The sequence below is a fragment of the Rattus rattus genome, chromosome 11, assembly GCF_011064425.1.
Source record: "Rattus rattus isolate New Zealand chromosome 11, Rrattus_CSIRO_v1, whole genome shotgun sequence".
In the NCBI taxonomy this organism is placed as follows: Eukaryota; Metazoa; Chordata; class Mammalia; order Rodentia; family Muridae; genus Rattus; species Rattus rattus.
Window position 1 is genome coordinate 5441233 of NC_046164.1, and position 19760 is coordinate 5460992.

At 43.6% G+C, this 19760-nt stretch overlaps 1 protein-coding gene across 1 annotated transcript in view; it reads right to left on the reverse strand.

Moving 5' to 3' along the window:
• The window catches only part of Ccdc158 (coiled-coil domain containing 158), a 50212-nt gene that overhangs the window by 7134 nt on the left and 23318 nt on the right, over nucleotides 1–19760 (reverse strand). The window contains exons 13-20 of the mRNA XM_032916667.1: nucleotides 17989–18101; nucleotides 12785–12943; nucleotides 10847–10939; nucleotides 9675–9800; nucleotides 8801–8943; nucleotides 6367–6426; nucleotides 4004–4063; nucleotides 148–215 (exon numbers count right to left, since the gene is read on the reverse strand). Coding sequence (XP_032772558.1) covers nucleotides 148–215; nucleotides 4004–4063; nucleotides 6367–6426; nucleotides 8801–8943; nucleotides 9675–9800; nucleotides 10847–10939; nucleotides 12785–12943; nucleotides 17989–18101 — 822 coding nt within the window. The remainder of the gene's footprint in view (nucleotides 1–147; nucleotides 216–4003; nucleotides 4064–6366; nucleotides 6427–8800; nucleotides 8944–9674; nucleotides 9801–10846; nucleotides 10940–12784; nucleotides 12944–17988; nucleotides 18102–19760) is intronic.

The window sequence follows — 19760 nt, forward strand, 5'->3', positions numbered from 1 at the left end:
GCAGACAGCCTAGCAGGTTTGACTAACAGTTCAAGGTGGGGAGAACTGAGCAGGAGCTGAGTTAGTGAGGGCTTAAGCACTGCTGTGTGACTTTGGCTTTCTTCTCTCGGAAGTGAGGCCCCTCTGCACATTCCACTGAAAACTCACCTGTGGATGTGAACGTGAAGCAGCTAGACGGATCTTCCAGGTCTCCTGGATGCAGTGCGACTGGCTCTCTTTAAACATAAGAACAGTGTGCAGGTTACTCTTGACTGTCAGTCATTTGGCAGCCATTTCAATCTAACTGGAGTGAGAAACCATGGGAGATTATCAGGGAATACAGCTGGGGCAGGGCATCTCTGGCGTTTCCGGAGAGACTGGGATGTGGAGGCTCTGTGAATGATGCTGAGGAGCCTAGTCATGGGGAGTAGGCCACTGGAGGCTTGTCTTTAACGGTCCCTTCCAGTGTTCTCCCCATGTTCTATTTTCCTCTCTTCCATGAGATAAACAGTTTTTCTCTGCCACACACTGTTGTGGTTTGCCCTGAAGTTACTGTATTTTGATGCTAATTCCACTGCCCCAAGGACAGCTGCCTAGTCCAGTACTCAGGAATCAGGTGACTTCACCAGAACCTTCTCCCCATTGAATCTGTATAGTACAGGTGAGGGGCAGGTACAGGATAGAAGGAGGCAGGTCATTGGAGGAGAAGGAAGGATGGGCGGGAGAGAAGTTTGAAGGAGGAGGAGGAAACTAGGACAGAAAGGAAGAGACAGGAGGGAGGGAGAAGCCATGGCAGGACAATATGGTAGGTGATATTAAGATTCCACGCTGTACCTTTACAGGCTGTTACAAATGTTCTTAAGGGATGGATGGTACAGGGCTTTGTATGTTTAGGTGGGCAATTATATCTTACCAACTGGGGCAAAGGTTATTGTGTTGTGTGTTCTTTTATGTGATGGTTTGAGTGTAGGAAAGTGTGGGGCCACAGGAGACTCTGGGCCGCCGAGGAGTTGGGCTGTGTTTCTGCCAAGATATCTAGCAGATCTCTTGGGGCACCGGGGTGCCGGACCTACAGGGATAAAAGACGCCATACTTTTTTATTTTTATATTTTTACAACAACAACATACTCCTGTTATGAGTTCTGTCCAAGCACATCCTGAACACCATAAACCCAAATAAAATCCTTTCCTCCCTTCTGTTGTTCCTTTCAGGTATACAAGTTAGAGAAGCGAATGTAAATTACAATGCAAACACTCTTTTCTAAGCACAGTACTAAGATATATGGACCAATGGAAGCCAATGTAGGCAAATATGATGGCTTGAAATAGAAACATAAGACGCCCAATCGTAACCGTAAGCTGTAAGGTTCCCACTGTAGTGGGAAAGCCAAAATCACATTATAGTTTTGTATTCAGTACTCAAGAATAATTTTTCCCCCTTTTTGAAACAGGGTCTCTAGCCTAAGCTGCTCTACAGTTCCCTATGTACCTGAGGATAACCTTGAACTTTTGACCTTCCTGCCCACACCTGCTGAGTTCTGGGATTATAGGTATGCACCCCAGCCCATTCCCTAGAATCATATTAATAGAATCTTGGTTAGAAATTTTATTTTTGTGTAATAAAGATTACAAATACAAATCATTTTCTCATATATTGTATAGGTTGCTATTTTAATCACTCGTTTACCAACAAGGAAAGCAGCTGAGTGCGACAGCACACACCTGTAATCCCCGCCCTTGGGAGGCTAAGCTTGGCCATCTGAGTTCCAGGCCAGCCAGCACTACATGGCAAACAAGTGACCAGAAAGGAAACAGAAGAAACCAAAGAGAAAACAAGAACTCAGCATTAATAATCCAAGGCTACAAAACTCTAAGGTACAGTCAGACCGTAGATGGAAAGAGGCCTGGTCCTGAAGGGCTCAGCTCCTCTGGGTGACTGGCACAGGGATGTTACTAGCTTAATTTCAGTGTGTAAGTGTTGTATTCAGAGACATCATTGTGCATGATACAGAGTAAAGAGAGAGGTGACTTAAAGAGGTTCTGGACGTTACTCTGTCAGTTCCGAAGGCTGCCAGAGTAGGCCAGATGGCTCAGCAGGGAAAAGTGCTTGTACTGGCCTTGATGGTCTGAGCTCAGTCCCTCGTCATACAGTGCAGCAAGAGAACAGGCTCCCACAGGTTGTTTCTCTGACCTCCACCCATGCGCTGTGGTACATGCGTGCACACGCACTCACACATATTCAATAAAGGGGAAGATTTCTAAAGGAAAAAGTCCTGGTCTCTGAAAAGCCTCAGTGGAGTCCCTGGGAAGCCCTACTGACAGTTGGTTATCATAATACATTTGATGCAAACGTAGATGAGAGAATCTAGGTGGCTTTGGCTATACTAGTCATTCGATGTAAAATTATCTTTTCAGGGACTTTTCTATAATAAAATAAGTATTGACAATTTCATTATTGAAAGACACTCTGCAATGAGCTTCGTTACCTGGGGAGGTAACTCTGCTCCATGCCTGTGACTGGCTTCCTCCCAGGCAGCTCAGTGTAAGTCCCCAGAGGCAGGACACAGTAGTGGCTACAAACTTGTGCTTTGAAGCCAAAAAGGCTCAAGTTCAAAGTGGCCTTCAGAGATAACAAACTGAATGCCTCCAGCAAGTGGCTTACACAATCCTGTTTTCTTTATTTCTACCCTAAAAAGAGGAAGATAATAGCTACCACATATACTAGATAAACAAAATGAGATAATCCTAAAGCAACTAGGAAACAGGAGGGATGGAATTATAATATGGTTATTATTCATAGGTACAGTGCAGTGCTATACATCAACGAAAGAAAATCAATACATCCTTTCTGTTTAGATGAAAAGACAGAGTTAGAAGGATTCAATTATTGTATTGGGATTAAGGATCAGAAACAGTATTTAGGATGCTGTCTTGATTCATGCACTGAAAAGTATTTACTGAAAGGTTTTGGGTAGGCATTGTGCTCAAGTGCTGAGCACACAGGGATGACTAAGCCCATTCAGAGTTAACTATTGCTGTCACCAAACACCAGGACCAAAGCAACTTAGGGAGGAAAGACTTTATTCAGCTTACACTTCTACACCACAGTTGCTCACCAAAGGAAGTCAGGACAGGAAGTCAGACAAGGCAGAGACCTGTAGTAGGAGCTAATGTGGAGGCCATGAAGAGGCACTGTTTACTGGCTTGCTCTTCATGGCTTGCTCAGCCTGCTCTCTTATGGAAGCCAGGACTACAGTCCAGGACTACAACACCCACAGTAGGCTGGGCCCTCCCTCGATCACTAACTAAGAAGTGCCCCACAGGCTGCCTACAGACAGGTCTCATGGAGTCATTTCCTCAGTTGAGGCCCCCTCCTCTCTGAGGACTCTGCCTTGTGTCAAGGTGACACAACCAGCCAGGACAGTAGCTAAAATTCAAGCAGTTCTGAGTATGGAATCATCTTCATATTCCTTTTTTATTCTTCTCTCATACAATAATACATCCCAACCACAGTTTCCTCTCCCTTCACCCCCCGTCCACTCCCTACCTCCAGTCTCCCCTAGATCCACTCCTCCTCCATTTCCCTTCAGAAAAGAGCAGGCCTCTTAGAGATATCAACTGAACGTGGTGTAACAAGCCCTAGTATCAGGGCTGGGTGAGGCAACCCAGTAGGAGGAAAAGGATCTCAAGAGCAGGTGAGCGAGGCAGAGACACCCCCATTCTCCCTGTTAGGAGTCCCACAGAAAACATGTCCATGCTCTTAAGAAAGATATAAAGATGGTTTATATTTTTATGGGTCATGAAAACAAAAAGGATTAAAGTAAGGATTTTCTATAAGTTATTCTATAAACAGACATTATAATTTTATGCAACCAAAGGGTTAGGACTTATATAGGTTGCTTATATATTCCAAGGGCCTAGGACAGCGTGTTTGGTACATTACAGAGTTCATGGTTTTTAAATCAGTGAACAGAACAAAATGGGCATTTTACAGGCAGGGGCAGGCAGTGAACTCATTCCTCACCTGCTCAGAGTCTCACTGGATTTGCTGCCTTCGGTAGACTCCCTCAAGGAGTTGTTGCTTCTGTTGGTGGGAAAGAGGACAACAGGAATTAAAGAGACAATGTTATCAGGCTGGGCACAGCAGCCAGGCGCCTAATCCCAGCCCTCAGAAGGCAGAGGCAAGCCAATCTCTGGGCGTTCCAGGCCATCTTGGCCTACATAGTGAGTTGTAGGTCAGCCAGGGCTAAATAATAAAACCCTGTCTTAAAAACCAAAACAAAACCAAAACCACAAAAAAATAGGATGTCATTTTCTTATTGATATAATAAAAATCTGTAAGAGAAATGGTTTATTCTTTAGTGAGGAAGGGTGCTGGGAATTGAACCCAGGGCTATGTGTGAGAACAAGCTTCCCCCCAAGGACAACTTATTTTTATACTGATAGCTAGATCATCAAGTGTTAGCTTTATGATATAATTCATTTTCATTTGAGCACTGATTTGGGTCCGATACAGATTGAAAAGAGTGAGGTTGGAGCGCTGGCTCTTCTGGGAGAGAATGCTAAGTCAAAAGGGAGAGAGCTGTGAGATGCTCTTCTGGAACAGGCTGGCTGCCAAGTCTGACAACATGAGTCTGATCCCCAGAGCCTGATGGAGAGACTGGATTCCTACAGATTGTCTTGTGGTACTTGGGGACTAAAGACAGCTTAGCTTAGTACAGTGCTTGCCCGTCATGTACAAAGCTCTGGGTTTGATCACCAGAAGCATGTAAACTGGGAGCATGGTCTGTGCTGTAATCCTAGTAATCAGACAGTGGAGGCAGGAGGATTAGGAGTTCATTCAAGATCACCCATTCCTGGCTGTACATAAGATTTTAAAAAAGGGGTGGTGGTGATGGTGGACAATCTAGTTAGATTCTAGCAGTGTACAGCAGTACAGGGTGTGACTTAGGGTTATCATTGCTGTGAGGAAACACCATGCCCAAAAGCATCTGAGGGAAGGAGTTTATTTTGCTGATACTTTCACATCACAGTTTCACATCACTGAAGAAATTCAGGGCAGGAACGCAAGGTAGAAACCTAGAGGAAGGAACTGAAGCAGAACCATAGAGAAATCCTGCTCACTGGCTTGCTCTTTATGGCTCGCTCTGCCTGCTTTCTCAAACAACTTAGGACCACCAGCCTAGGAATACTGCCACTCGCTGTGGGCTCAGCCTCCCACATCAACCATTCTTCATGACAATACCACATAGGCTTGCCTACAGCACAGTTTCAGGGGGGCCATTTCTCAACTGCACTTTCCTCTTCTCAAGCAACTCTAGGGTGTATTAGGTTGACTAAATTGACTAAACTAGCCAGCATAGACTTGTTGCTAGAAGTCAGAGAGTTTTCAATGCCAGACTGGGAGATCAGTGTTCATTGTACCAGGTAGTGATGAGAAAGGATTTTTAAAGCAATAAGTTTTGTGTCCTCTCTGAATAACAAACTTTTAGACTTTTTTTTCTTTTTTCTTTTACTCACATTGCTCTCAGGAATTGTCCTTTTTAGAGTTTTATAGAATATTGTAAGTTTTCATTTTTTTAAATGATTTCCTTTAGAATTCAGCTATTCAATTGATGAATATAGGATCACCTTTAGTACAAGTCTTACAATCTTACATTGATGCTGTTGTAACTTCCTTCAAAGTTACAAAAGACATGTAAATACATGTAAATGTATAGAAAGTCCTTCAGTATGGCATACTATACCAATAGTTCATATGGCTAAATATCAGTGCTTTTAGCTGGATGCTGAATGTCCTCCTAAGTCCCGTGAGCTAAATGAAGGCGTAAGGCTTGGTGCCCAGCTCGGAACCACTGGAAGGCAGTGGGGCCTTCAGGTGTGGGCAGTACTTGAGTCACCGTGAGTGACATGCAAGGGAACTGGGATTCCTCTCTCTCTCTCTCTCTCTCTCTCTCTCTCTCTCTCTCTCTCTCTCTCTCTCTCTCTCTCTCTCTCCTCAGCAATGAGGTGAGCAGCCTGCCTCATAATTACACAGCTTTACTGTTGCCATCTGACACCCTCAACAGGCTCCCAAAGCAATGGCAATGCCTGATCATGGGCTGGAACCTCAAGCTTTGTTCTTGTAAGTTTCTCTCAGGCAGTGTGCTAGCTGAAGCTCACAGTCCGCAAGATTTAAAATAAGCAAAGAAGAAAAGAAAATGCTTTCAGTTCACTCCTAGAACCTTTTTAGGGCTAAGCAGTGTAATAGCTTTCCTTCTCTGAAGCCAATAGGCACTCAGGTTCCATGAAAACTATTCAAACAGACAACCAGCCGGCTTCCCAAATTGCCAGGCCATAGAACACATGCCTGTACAATGAATCAGACCGAGAGTCTGATATTCTTACCTGTGGCAGAGCTCTGATCTCAGGCTTGAGTCAGTGATGCAGTCCCTTACTCTGTCTTCTCTGTGGAGACAGACAGAACCCAGCTGAATTAAGCACGTGCATTTCTGGATTTGTCTTAGACAATCACCTACTCACTTATTTTGATTTTTCTCTAAGCTGTGTATCTCCACTATGTCTTAGGCATCCAAGCAAGTCTACCAAGAGCCAGCTAGTTCTGGATTTCAGCTCAGACCATGCTTTCTTCCATGGGTTTGTTTTTGGTGTTTAGCTTGTTGTTTGAACAGGTTGGAGGTGTCATAGCACTTGACTGGCCTGGAACTCACCATGTAAACCAGGCTGGCCCCAAACTTGCAACAATCCTCCTGCCTCTACTCCACAGGCACTGGACTAGGATTCCAGGCACACACCACTACACAGGTTTTCTTCCAGGCGTTCCTCAGCATTAGGGAGAAGTCAGACTTTAGTGACAGGGCCATTCGGAGGATTACAGAGAATTCACCCGAATTATCACCAAATACATTTGTTTGAGGCAGTCCCAAGTTCAAGGCCACTGGGCAGCAGTGATGGAAACTAACTGGGGAGGCCATGGTAACCCTCTGCACCATTAGTGCTCAGGACAGGGCTTGTGACATTCTCTTGGTGTCATAAGAGGAAGGTCAATCCATGCTGAAATGTATTCATCTGTGAAATCACCTTACAGCACTGTCCTGGCACAGGGTCTATTAGAGTTACAAGAAAAATGACCATGACCAGCTAGGTGTGGAAGCACATGCATGCCTGGAGTCCTCACAGTCTGGATGCGGAGGCAGGAGGATCAAGAGTTCAAAGCATGAGGTAAGACTTTTTTTTTTTCCGGAGCTGAGGACTGAACCCAGGGCCTTGCACTTGCTAGGCAAGCGCTCTACCACTGAGCTAAATCCCCACCCCCAAGACTCTGTTTTTATAAAAAGCTGTATGTGGTACTGCACCCTTTAATCCCAGCACTAAGGAGGCAGAGGCAGGCAGATTACTGTGAGTTTGAGGGTAGCCAGGTTTACACAGTGAATTCCAGCACAGCCAGGGTTATACAGTGACCCTGCCTTATTCCCACACACACAGAAAAAAAAAAGTTCTGCAAGTCAAAGGATTCTTTGCTGGAATAGCCAACAGAACACTTCTGATGCTATGTGCCAGAGGTAATGCAGTATGATACATGGCCGGTATACTACTGATGCTTTACTGTTATTACTAGCCATTGTGTAAGTCCAGCTAATGCCAGCATTTAGATTAACTATACATTCTCAGAACATCTTAAGGAACTGGAGGTGAGTTACACAGAGATATTCAGAAAATTTTACTTTCAGATATTTGCCTAAAAAAACACTTTAATTTACAAAAATAATCTTAGCACCAACATGGATACCATGTGAAATGTTTAACATAAGTTTATCTAAATGGCAATGCAAATCCCCCTGAGAAGCACCCAGGAGACTCACTGGTCTGTAGATATGGGCAAGGCGGGGCTGGTGAGCTGACTGAATCTGTTTTGGATGGGACTTACTACTTTGATGTAAGCCATTGTCAAGAATATCCAGAGACCTGACTTTCGCTATTAGCTCATTCCTCGAGTGCTCCTAGTCCCCAGTTCTACACAGGTCTAGCCTCACAACAGACTGTGTCGCACACAAATCAGCCCTTTGGATTTGTTTCTCTAGATTGTGAGTCTGACAAATAAATGCTGTCCCACCTTGTATCGTCATGCTTTTTCCACATGCTTTGGAGGGACCAAAGGTGACCACCATGTGAGAAGTCAGGCAGAGCAGCCATAGGCCGCTTCTCCAGGCAGGAGATTAGCAATGCAACTAGAGCTGGGGGCAGTTCTGAGTTGCTGAACAAGGAGAAGGTAACTGAGCAGGGGAAGTTGAGGGAAGATTCAGGGTGCTGAACTAAGAGTATTGGGAAGGAAGGGCAGGCTAGCTCCGGGAGACTAGAAGAGCCCAGCAATTGAGCCAATGAGGCAGGTTGAAAAATAACCGTGTGTGTGTGTGTGTGTGTGTGTGTGTGTGTGTGTGTGTGTGTGTGTGTGTGTGTGTGTGTGTGTGTGTGTGTAGAGACCTCAGACCTGATGGGGCTGGCAGCACGGTCTTCGCAACACCACCTTCTCACAGTTGGTGAGTGTGGTACTCAGGTAAGATAATGGATGTGAAATCTCTGGGGAATCATAAATTAGCACAAATAACACTGACTGACACCATGCACAGGTCACTATCTGGACTGAATGAACATTCTTTTGCTCTCGGGGACTGGCCTCTTTGCTTTTGTCTAATCTCTCCACCTTCACACTTCTTCAGTTGTCTAATCCTTGCCCTCCCAATAGGAGCACGTGGACAACCTAATGGCGGCACACTCCTGGGAGGAGCTTTGCCTGAGCATGCAGCCTTCCAGCGGCACCTACAATGCACCAAGAGATGGGGTCTCCTCCTCAGTCTTGCTCAGGGGCATGGCCGGCTCCTCATTGATCACACTTCTCAGCTCCTGCAGAAGCTGCTTCAGGTCCCTCGTCGGGTCCTCCTTCAGTGTGTTGGTTTTTAAAGAGTGCTGGTTAAAGCAACACACACATCTGCACATTAGATTCTTTTATAAAATTAGTGTAGCTGCTAAACAGAAGCTCGGGAAAAGCAGAATAAATGACAATTTATTTTGCAGTACACAAGTCCATTTCAACTACTAGTCATTTGGTTAGCACCCAACTTTTATTTAAATAGTATTTGCAGTGGTTCTGATGATCCTGTTGCCATGTTAAAGACAGGACTTTCAAAAGGAAAAGTTTGATTATTAGAACTGATGGATGGAACAAGTATTTCTTTTTTAAGAGTTAGAGCTGGCTACCAATTATAAGGAATTTGTACATTTTCAGAGAAAGCCTGAATTATACTGTCTATTTTTGAAAGAATAAAAAGTTCTGCATATAATGCAATTAAAAATACTTTAATATTTTTGTTATCATTAATCCCAATGCCTATTTCATTTTGTCTTTTCTAAGAAAATAATTAATAGTGAAGAAAATAATTTTTTCAATCTGGATTCCTAGAAATTGTATACATCTAAGAGCTAGTCATTGAAATGCTAGCTATAAACATTACTTTTGAAGGTGACTTTTCCCCACCTTAAGTCACGCCTATCTTTTTTTTTTTTTTTTTCTCGGAGCTGGGGACCGAACCCAGGGCCTTGCGCTTCCTAGGCAAGCGCTCTATCACTGAGCTAAATCCCCAACCCCAGACGCCTATCTTTTGTCATTCATTTTATGGAGTACAGGATTGGTTACTAACGTGAGACAGGAAGCTGGCCGTAGACTGAGAGGATGGTACGTTGGAATGAGACCGAGCTACAGATGCTGGCTGGAGAAGGCGAGGTTTCATTGAAGAATTAGAGGTGTATCCAGGGCCCTGAAGTTCCTACAAATAATGCAGATGTGAGCAAGGTGATACCAGCCCACAGCCTCAAAGAATGCGAAGTCAAAGTCACTTTTCAATTTCACAGGCAAACCTATTATTAAAACTTTACAATAATGATCAACTTAAGCGATACAAAATAAAAAATATACATTTCTGTATAAAAGCACTGTTCTTAAGAAAAGATGTTTCGGGGCTGGGGAGGTAGCTCAGTGGTTAAGAACACTGACTTCTTTTCCAGAGGTCCTGAGTTCAATTCCCAGCAACCACATGATGGTTCACAATCATCTGTAATGGGATCTGATGCCCTTTTCTGGTGTGTCTGGAGACAGCTATAGTGTACCCATATACATAAAATAAATAAATAAATCTTTAAAAGAAAAGATGTTTCGTTCTGTAGATTATTCCACAAACAAGCTAAGCATTGATACCCTGGGTCTCTGTATTTACTCAGCATCCTAGTGTGTAAAACTCTCCCCTTAGGTATTCAAGGCAGGTACTTGTGGGACGCTGTTCTACTTGATTATTGTCTAGTAGGACTAACATGTGATGTCTCAACGTTCTCTTACATCACAAGTGTGGACACATGGAGAAGTAACACCTCCACAGACTTCCTAAGTGCTAGCAGCAGACGATGTGGAAACAGTATTTTAAGATAAAATATGCAGGGACCCGGGGTTGGCTCAGATGGTGAAGGACTTGTGTGCAAGCCTAAGGACTTGGACCCCAGTACTCATGCAGTGAGTCAAGTGTCTGTGACCCTGGTGCACAGAGGTAGAGAGATGGGGTCCTGGGGCCCTGCTGGTCGGCCTGCCTGACCTAACTAGTGGGGAAGTGACTGAGAAGGAGCTAACATGGACCTCTGGACTCTACAGTGATCACTTAAAAACACACAAATATGTTTGCACACTCTCTCTCTCTCTCTCTCTCTCTCTCTCTCTCTCACACACACACACACACACACACACAATGTATATAAAGAAAATATCAAACATGCCAAGCATAGGCCTCTTTTCTGCTTAAACTATGTATTATGAAAACACCCTTACTTTCACATCCAAAGTGTGCTGAAGTTTTAGACGCACCGACTCCTGTTCCTGGCGCTGTATTATATCTTGACACTCTGCAAACTGCAAAGATGCCTACAATCGAGCAACAAGTGGTTTATCCCCCATTCTTTACGCACTTTGAATTCATTAACCTTTACTATAATTTTCAACACTTCAAGGAAAACCATCTACCCCGGCACACTGTATTCTAGTTATCCATGTATCTGTTGCATCCAGGCATGTGGCCTATACTATCCAGTGCACACACAGCATATATGTAGTAATTAGTATGAATGCACGAACTAAGGATGAAATGGGCAAAAAAGCTTTATTAAAGCATGAACTTTATATCTGGGCTCAGAGGTGCTAACCTAGAATTCTAGGACGTAGGAGGCAAAGGCAGAAAGATCAGTAGTTCACTGTCACCTTGGGCTATATTATATAGCAAGATTGGGGCCACATTCAAAAATCCAAAACTACAACTGAATTCAGAATAGCACGGTTTAGGAAACATGGCTGGCACAGTCAGATCATGGAGTATTTTACCTAACCACAAAGGTCTGGCTTCTTATGAATTAATGATTGGTTTTGATACTGTTAGGTTTTCAGGGTTTCTAAGTTATAGGAAGACAGATTTACCCCTGTGTAACAATGATAACAGTGCCAGGCCCTTCTCCTTTCAGTTGTCTTCTACCCAACCTTTCCAGACCCAATAAGGTGTCAGATATTAGCACTATCATTTTATTAACATTTAAGAGACTATATTCCCCCTAAAGTGTTGATCATTTTTGACGCTAAGTTCGATGTTCCTGGTGGCATGTTTACTCAGGTCAGTCAGGATAGCAAGGACATATTATATCTACTGCTCTGATGACTGTGTTAGCTTGAAAATTGTAAAGAGAACATCCCGTGTACTATCCCCTGAATGGATGCATAACCTGCCAATTAAAAAAGCCTATGGCCTATGGCTTAGGCAGGAGATAGAAAGTGGAAATCTAGGAGGAGAAAGAACTCTGGGATAGAGCCAAGTGGGAGTTGCACCCGGGAAGATGTGAGGAGATGGACACAAGGTACCTGACCAGCCACGTGGCAGAATGTAGATTAGAATGAATGGGCCATCTAGTTATATCTAGTCAGACAAGAGCCTGGCCATATGGCCAAGGTGTTTGTGAATATAGTTTGAGTCTGAGTCTTATTTCTGGGAACATGGGACTGGAAGGAAAAACTTAGACCCTAACTTCAACAGAAAATGGTTATTTTTTTTGAGGATGGGGGAGAAGTATGCTATCATGACCTGAGTGAAAAATGTTTCCCACAGGCGGTAGAAGCTTTAGGAAGTGAGGCCCAGCAGACAAAAAGTCCCTAGAGCAGCAGTTCTCAAGCTTTAGGGGTTGAATGGCCCTTTCACAGGGATCACCTAAGACTATAGAAATATCAGATATTTACATTTACTATTCATAACAGTAGCAAAATTACAGCTATGGAGTGGCAACAAAAATAACTTTATGGTTGGGGATCACCACAACATGAGGAGCTGCATTAAAGGGAGCAGCATCAGGAAAGTTGAGAGGCACAGGCCTAGAGACAGACTTTGCTTCACCCTGACTTCACCGTGACTCCCTGGTCTGTCATGATATGAGTGTGGCTGCCATTCTTCCTACTACCAAGAGCTCCACAGCCACCTTCCTTACATGAGGTACTGAGAAAAACATGAAATCGGGGGTGAAAGCACGCCTCTCCTGTTCCTCCAGGCAGATTGGTACTGGCTATCTACACAATGGCAAACTTCTAAATCATCTCCTCACTGAGGACAGCTTGCCTCCGTGCTATAAGATTGGGATATGATGCAAGTTGGTGGTACAGAACTGCCACTGAGAACTCTCCTACCCAGCTACTGTCCGGGTGCTAATTCCCACATCAACTCAGCTTACAAACTACCTTGTCAAGAGCGACTTCCATGTTGGCAACCTTCTCCTTCAGGCGTCGTTCCTGAGACCGTAGCACTTCTAACTCCCCAGCCATCTTGTTTTTCTCTGTTGCTACGGTGCTCAGCTCCTGGCTGAGCTTACTCTTCTCTTCTTTCAAAAAGTGTTTCTCCTACAATTATGGAAGAGAAAGAATCAGGAATAATTGCTGATAAAAAGTGCTGATAAAAATTGGATAAGTGCTCAAGCCCAAAGCTTCTGTCATAGACTCTGATACATTTTCATCTCTACTAGTGTCACTTCTTAGGTCCTCAGATCTCTGGTAACATCTACAAAGTATGAAGCAGCCATGCATTGTAAAAAACAGAATTTTGATCTGTTGTACAGCTTCAGGTTAGGAATGGTGATTTATCCCAAGTTCTTTTATTGTTCAGGATTGTTTTGGCTATCCTGGTTTTTTTTTTTTTTTTTTTTTTTTTTTTTTTTTTTTTTTTTTTCCATATGAAGTTGAGAATTGTTCTTTCAAGGTCTATGAAGAATTATGTTGGAATTTTGATGGGGGTTGTACCGAATCTGTAGGTTGCTTTTTTGGTAAGATGGCCATTTTCACAGTGTTAATCCTACCTATCCATGATCATGAGAGATCTTTCCATCTTCTGATATCTTCTTCATTTTCTTTCTTCAGGGACTAGAAGATCTTGTCATATAGATCTTTCACTTGTTTGGTTAGAGCAATAGTGATAAACTCCATGGTATTAGTACAGAAACAGACACATTGTTCAATGGAATCAAGTTGAAGACCCACAAGTAAAGCCACACACCTATGAATACTTGATTTTTGATAAACCATACAATGGTAAGCCAAAGCCATACAATGGAAAAAACGAAAGCATTTTCAACAAATGGTGCTGACTAACTGGATATCTGCATGTAGAAGAATCAAAATAGATCCATATTTATCACCTTGCACAACACTTAAGTCCAAATGAATAAAGGATCTGAACATAAAACCAGATACACTAAATTTCATAGAAGAGAAAGTGGGAAATACCCTTGAAAGAATTGATACAGGAGACAATTTCCTAAACACCAATGGCTCAGGCTCTAAGACCAACAATTAATAAATGGGACCTCTTGAAACTGCAAAGTTTCTGTAAGACAAAGGACACCATCAATAGGACAAACTGGCAGCCTACAGATGGGGAAAGGATCTTCACCAACTCTACATCTGAGTGAGGGCTAATATCAAAACTTTGCAAAGGACTCAGGACGTTAGACATCAACAACCCAAATAACCGAATTTAAAAACGGGGCACAGAACTAAACAGAATTCTCAACAGAGTAATCTCGAATGGCAGAGGAGCACTTAAAGAAATGTCCAAAGCCCTTAGCTATTAGGGAAATACAAATCAACACAGCTCTGAGGCCCCATCGTACACCCATGGGAATGGCTAAGATCGAACACTCAAGAGACAGCGCATGTGGTGAAGATGTGCAGGGAAGGGAGCACTGTTCACTGCTGATGGGAGTGCGAACTTGTACAACTACTTTGGAAATCAATTTGGTGGTTTCTCAGAAAACTTGGAGTCGTTCTACTTCAAGATCCAGCTATACCACTCCTGGGCACAGACCTAAAAGTTGCTCCAACATCCCACAAGGACACTTGCTCAACTATGTTCATAGCAGCTTTATTCATAATATCTAGAAACTTGAAACAACATAGATGTCCCTCAACTGAAGAATGGATAAAGAAAATGTGATACATCTACATAATGGAACACTATTCAGCTATTAAACAAAAACATCATGAATTTTGTAGGCAATAGACGGAACTTGGTAATATCATCCTGAATGAGGTAGCCCAGTCCCAAAAGGACATGCATGGTGTGTACTCACTTATGGACATGCATGGTGTGTACTCACTTATGGACATGCGTGGTGTGTACTCACTTATGGACATGCATGGTGTGTACTCACTTATGGACATGCGTGGTGTGTACTCACTTATGGACATGCGTGGTGTGTACTCACTTATGGACATGCGTGGTGTGTACTCACTTATGGACATGCGTGGTGTGTACTCACTTATGGACATGCGTGGTGTGTACTCACTTATGGACATGCGTGGTGTGTACTCACTATAAGCAGATATTCGCCATGAAATACAGGTACCATGCTACACTCCACAGACCCAAAGAAGCTAAAGAAGAAGAAAGCCCAAGTGAGGAAGCCTGAGTCTCACTCAGAAGAGGGAATAAACTAGTCAGAAAAGGCAGATGGAGAAAGGGTACTGAGGTGGAGGGGTGGGGAGGGGCATGGGGGGTTCGGGATCAGGTGTGGGGAAGGACAGGAGAGATGGCTAGATGCCCATGAATATGAATGGAAATCTGCAACTGACTGGGGAGAGGAGGTGAGGGGCATCTCCAGGAAGAGACAGAGACTGGGGATAAGGGAGGTTCCCAAGAATCAATGGAGGTGACCTTAGCTGTGACTCACTACATCGGGAATATGGAACATGAAGAGGCTACCTCCTATAGCCAGACAGGAATCCCAGTGGAGCAATAAGAGACACCAACTCACCCACAAGACTTCCAATGCAAAATGTATCCTGTCTACAAGAAATGCAGACAGGGGGGATGGAGCAGAGCCTGAGGGAACAATCAACCAATAACAGGCCCAACTTGAGACCTATCCCATGGGCAAACACCAATCCCTAACACTAATAATAGAGTATTAATGATACTCTGTTATGGCGTTGGGGATTTAGCTCAGTGGTAGAGCACTTGCCTAGCAAGCACAAGGCCCTGGGTTCGGTCCCCAGCTCCGGAAAAAAGAAAAGGAAAAAAAAAATGATACTCTGTTATGCTTGCAGACTGCATGTTGTCCTCTGAGAGGCTCCACCTAGCAGCTGACTCAGACAGATACAGACAGAGACAGCCAAACAGTGGATGGAGCTTGAGGCGTCGTATGGAAGAATAGGAGGAAGGATTTCGGGCCCCAAAGGGAACAGGAACTCCACAGGAAGACAGAGTCAACTAACATGGACCCTTGGGCTCTCAGAATCTGAACCAACATCAAAGGGCATAGACAGGCTAGACCTAGGCCTCCCCACACACATGTAGCAGATGTGCATCTTGTTCTTCATGTGGGACCTGAACAACTGGAGCAGAGGCTGTCCCAAAAGCTGTTCCCTATGTGTGGGATATGTTCTTTCAGATGGGCTGCCTTGTCTGGCCTCAGTGGGAGAGGATGTGCCTAGCCTTGAAGAGACTTGAAGTGCCAGGGTGGAGGGATACCTGGGGCCCACCTGCTCAGAGGAGAAGTGGATGAGGGATGGGGGAAGGACTGTGGGAGGGGGTGACTGGGAGGGGAAACAGTGAGTGGGATGTAAAGTGAATGAATAAAAAAAATTAAACTAAATTAAAAAGTAGAATTTTGGTGCAGTTGGATTGAATAATGATATACTAATTTTTTCTGAAATTTACTTTAATAACATAGTTAAGAAGATGCATTTATTTGAAAGTCACAAGAGTTTCAATTATGCTTTATGGTTGAACACTTATTTCACAAATGTCTACTGCAGATTGTATGACATAGAAACAAATGAGACAGACAGAAATCTAGCTTTCAAGTCACCTGTCAGGACAGTAGTGGAAAAAATAGTTGATATAATGTATTTAGTATTAAACAAAAAAAGTTTTCCAAATTGTGTGTGTGTGTGTGTGTGTGTGTGTATGATTTCCCCCCTTTTCTGACTGGAAGGCTGACTGGCAGGAACATCTGAGGAATGGAAGACGGATTTGTATACAAGTGTCCTCTTATTCTGGTTGAGAGCGTCTCTGAGCTGTTGGACACTTGTTTCACGTGGAAGCAGGCTTGCCGTGACATCCAGCAGTAACCTCACAAAGTCCTGATTACCATCCACTGGGGGAAGCACTGCTTTAGATTCCCAGAAGGAAGCAAGAAGGAGACAGAGAAAAGACCGTGTTCAGGAACAAAGAAAGTGGGAAGGAGGCGAGAAAGGAAATGGTAAGAACATCAGATAAGGGTAAACCAATACGAGTACATTCTGAAGGATCCCAGGGCTCACTGTGGGTGATCGGCTAGTAATTAATTTAGTTATACTGATTATTTTTACTTATGCCATTTCTTTTGCATGTTCATTACAGTCAGTTCTGTTATAAATATGAAAATGTAAATTTGCTTCAAACTGACACCAGGGAACATCTGAACATAACACAAATTCCATGTTTGCTTATGAACATTTTCAGTCAATGACTGTGAAAACTCCATGTGACTAGCCAGAGCTGTGTAGGAGCACACAAAATGCCTACACACACCCCTCAAAGGCATGTATCAGCCACCCCTGTATGCTGGATTGTGAGCCATTCCTTCACAACAGCCGACAGCTTCATGAGCAAAATCCAGCCTCCTTTTCAGGTAGAAGACCACATATACACGCACATGTACACACATCTCATTTCCTTACCTGGGAACCAAACCAGGCCTTTGCACTTGCCAGGCAGGCAGGCGAGTGCCCTATCACTGAGCTGTCCCCAGCTGCTGTACTGGACAGCTCCAACTACCTCAGTAAAGCTGTCCCTGTGCTGTAGAGCTCCTGCTCATCGACGCCCTGTGGTGTTCGCGAACAGTTCTTTACATCATAGTTTAAGGAAGACATCAGAGCAGCATCGATGATATTTTTTAAAAATATAAACTAATATAATCCTGCCATTACTAGAAATGGCCTTTGACTGTCCCTGAACCTGACACTACCTATTCTTTAGGATCCTGGAGGTGACTCAGCAGTTTAGAAGTTGCTGCTATTGCACAAGACCACGGTGTGGTTCCCAGCATCCACATGGTGGCTCACAACCATTAATGACTCCAGTGCCAGGGTGTCTGACACATCTTCTGACTCTGCACACACATGGCATGCATGTGGTACACACACATGCATATATACACATATACATACACATATATGTACACACGTGTGCAGGCAAAATGGTCAAATATATAAAATAAAAACCCTAAAAATTAAATTAAATTTAAAAATTCCTCACACAATATTCCTTTGGAAACTTCCCCTCATTCTCCCAATGGGAAATCTCTCCCTAACTGTACCTCCTGCGCTACACCTCCTTCTGCCTTATGGTGCATTAACCAGTGAGCGGGCGAGCGGGCGAGCATGCTGGTTTCGCAGGACAGACTCACCTTATTGGCACTTGTCACGGCCTCTTCTAAAAACTGCACCTTGCTCTGCAGGGCATCGATCTGGCCTCTCTTGGCTGTGATTTGCTTCTGCATGCCCATTGCCACCTTCATAGCTGTGAGAAAGATGCGAGCGGCACATCATCTTGAGCCTACTGAAATTTATGGCACGACAGCAAGGGACATAAATACACTAATGTCCCTGGGCAGTGTCCATGAAATATCGTGAAGTAAGGACTTTAGTGTTCACAGTAGTGGGTTCTATAATAACTGCAGCAGACACCACAGATTCTCAACTAAGGGAAATATATATGCTGATGTTTTGTGGTTTCTTTGCTATTGGAATTAATTTCACTGACTACTGTTAGATTCATGTTTTCACTAGTAGTAATAACACTGAACAAATTTGCACACATATAGAAAACAAACACATAAATAGCCATATATGTTTAACCAAGATGATTTTTTTTCAGAAACCCATGTTTTAAATATCATTTGAGATGTCTACTATTAACAGACTTTTTACAAGATTTCAGGATGTCACAAGCTATCCCATTTCATTCTCAAAAGTTATTGTCATACGCCAGAACCCAGTACAGTCTGAGTAGCAAAAGTGCCACGGAAGCATACAAATGCTTGTTTGGGGGAAAAGATAGGACTTTTATTTTATTTTTAATTTTTAAATATTTATTTTATTTTATATGGATGAGCTTTTGTTGCCTGCAGTATGTGTGTGCACCACATGTGTGCTTTGTGCCGTCTGGGAAGGCCAGAAGAGGGTGTCCGATCCCCTGGAATGGGAGTTACAGAACTGTGAGTCACCTACAGGAGACTTCAACCCTGTTCTCTGCAAGAGTGACACCTGCTTTAATCCACAAGCCTCTCTCCAGCCCAGCCACGAGAATGCTTTAGCTGGACACACCCCACAGGCTCCTTAGGGTGTGGTAAGCTAAGGAAACAATATGGGGAGCCTATCTTACATAGAAATGTAAAGTCGGAAGACCCTATCTTTTATTACAAGTCAGTTGAGGAAATCGGTTTGAAACTAATACTGCTTTGAGTCAGGCCTAGCTATAAATTAGAAGTTAAAAAGGAAAAGGAAAACATACTATCTGTTGAAAACAACTCATTAGAAAAATACTAAGTCTGATTTTTCATTAACAACATATGGTTCTTGCCAGGTGTGGTTCAGTATTCCTCTATTCCCAGCTTCTGGAAATAGAAACAGACAGAGCGGGAGCTCAAAGGCAACTTCGAGGCTAACCTGAGCAAACAAAACTGCGCTGTTGGACAAGCATAAATAACTAATTAGGACAGACAGACAAAAGGGCCAACAAAGGGGTTGGGGATTTAGCTCAGTGGTAGAGCGCTTGCCTAGCAAACGCAAGGCCCTGGGTCTGGTCCCCAGCTCCGAAAAAAAAAAAAAAAAAAAACAAACAAACAGAAGGGCCAACAAGATGTCTCAGGGGACAGCCAACTCCAGAAAGTTGTCCTCTGACTTTAACACACATGCTCACACACACACACACACACACACACACACACACACACACACACACGCACATGCACATACGCACACAGGCATGCACACCCCCCCAGGACAAAGCCTGGCAATGGAGCACCCACATGCAATCCTGCCTCTGGCTGGGCAAGACAGCAAACAAAGACCTCCAGATCAGCAAACAAGAAAGACTGTCTCAAAAACTAAAGTGGAGAATCATGGAAGACACCTAATGTTGACCTCTGACACATATTAAAGAGATCATAAAATACAA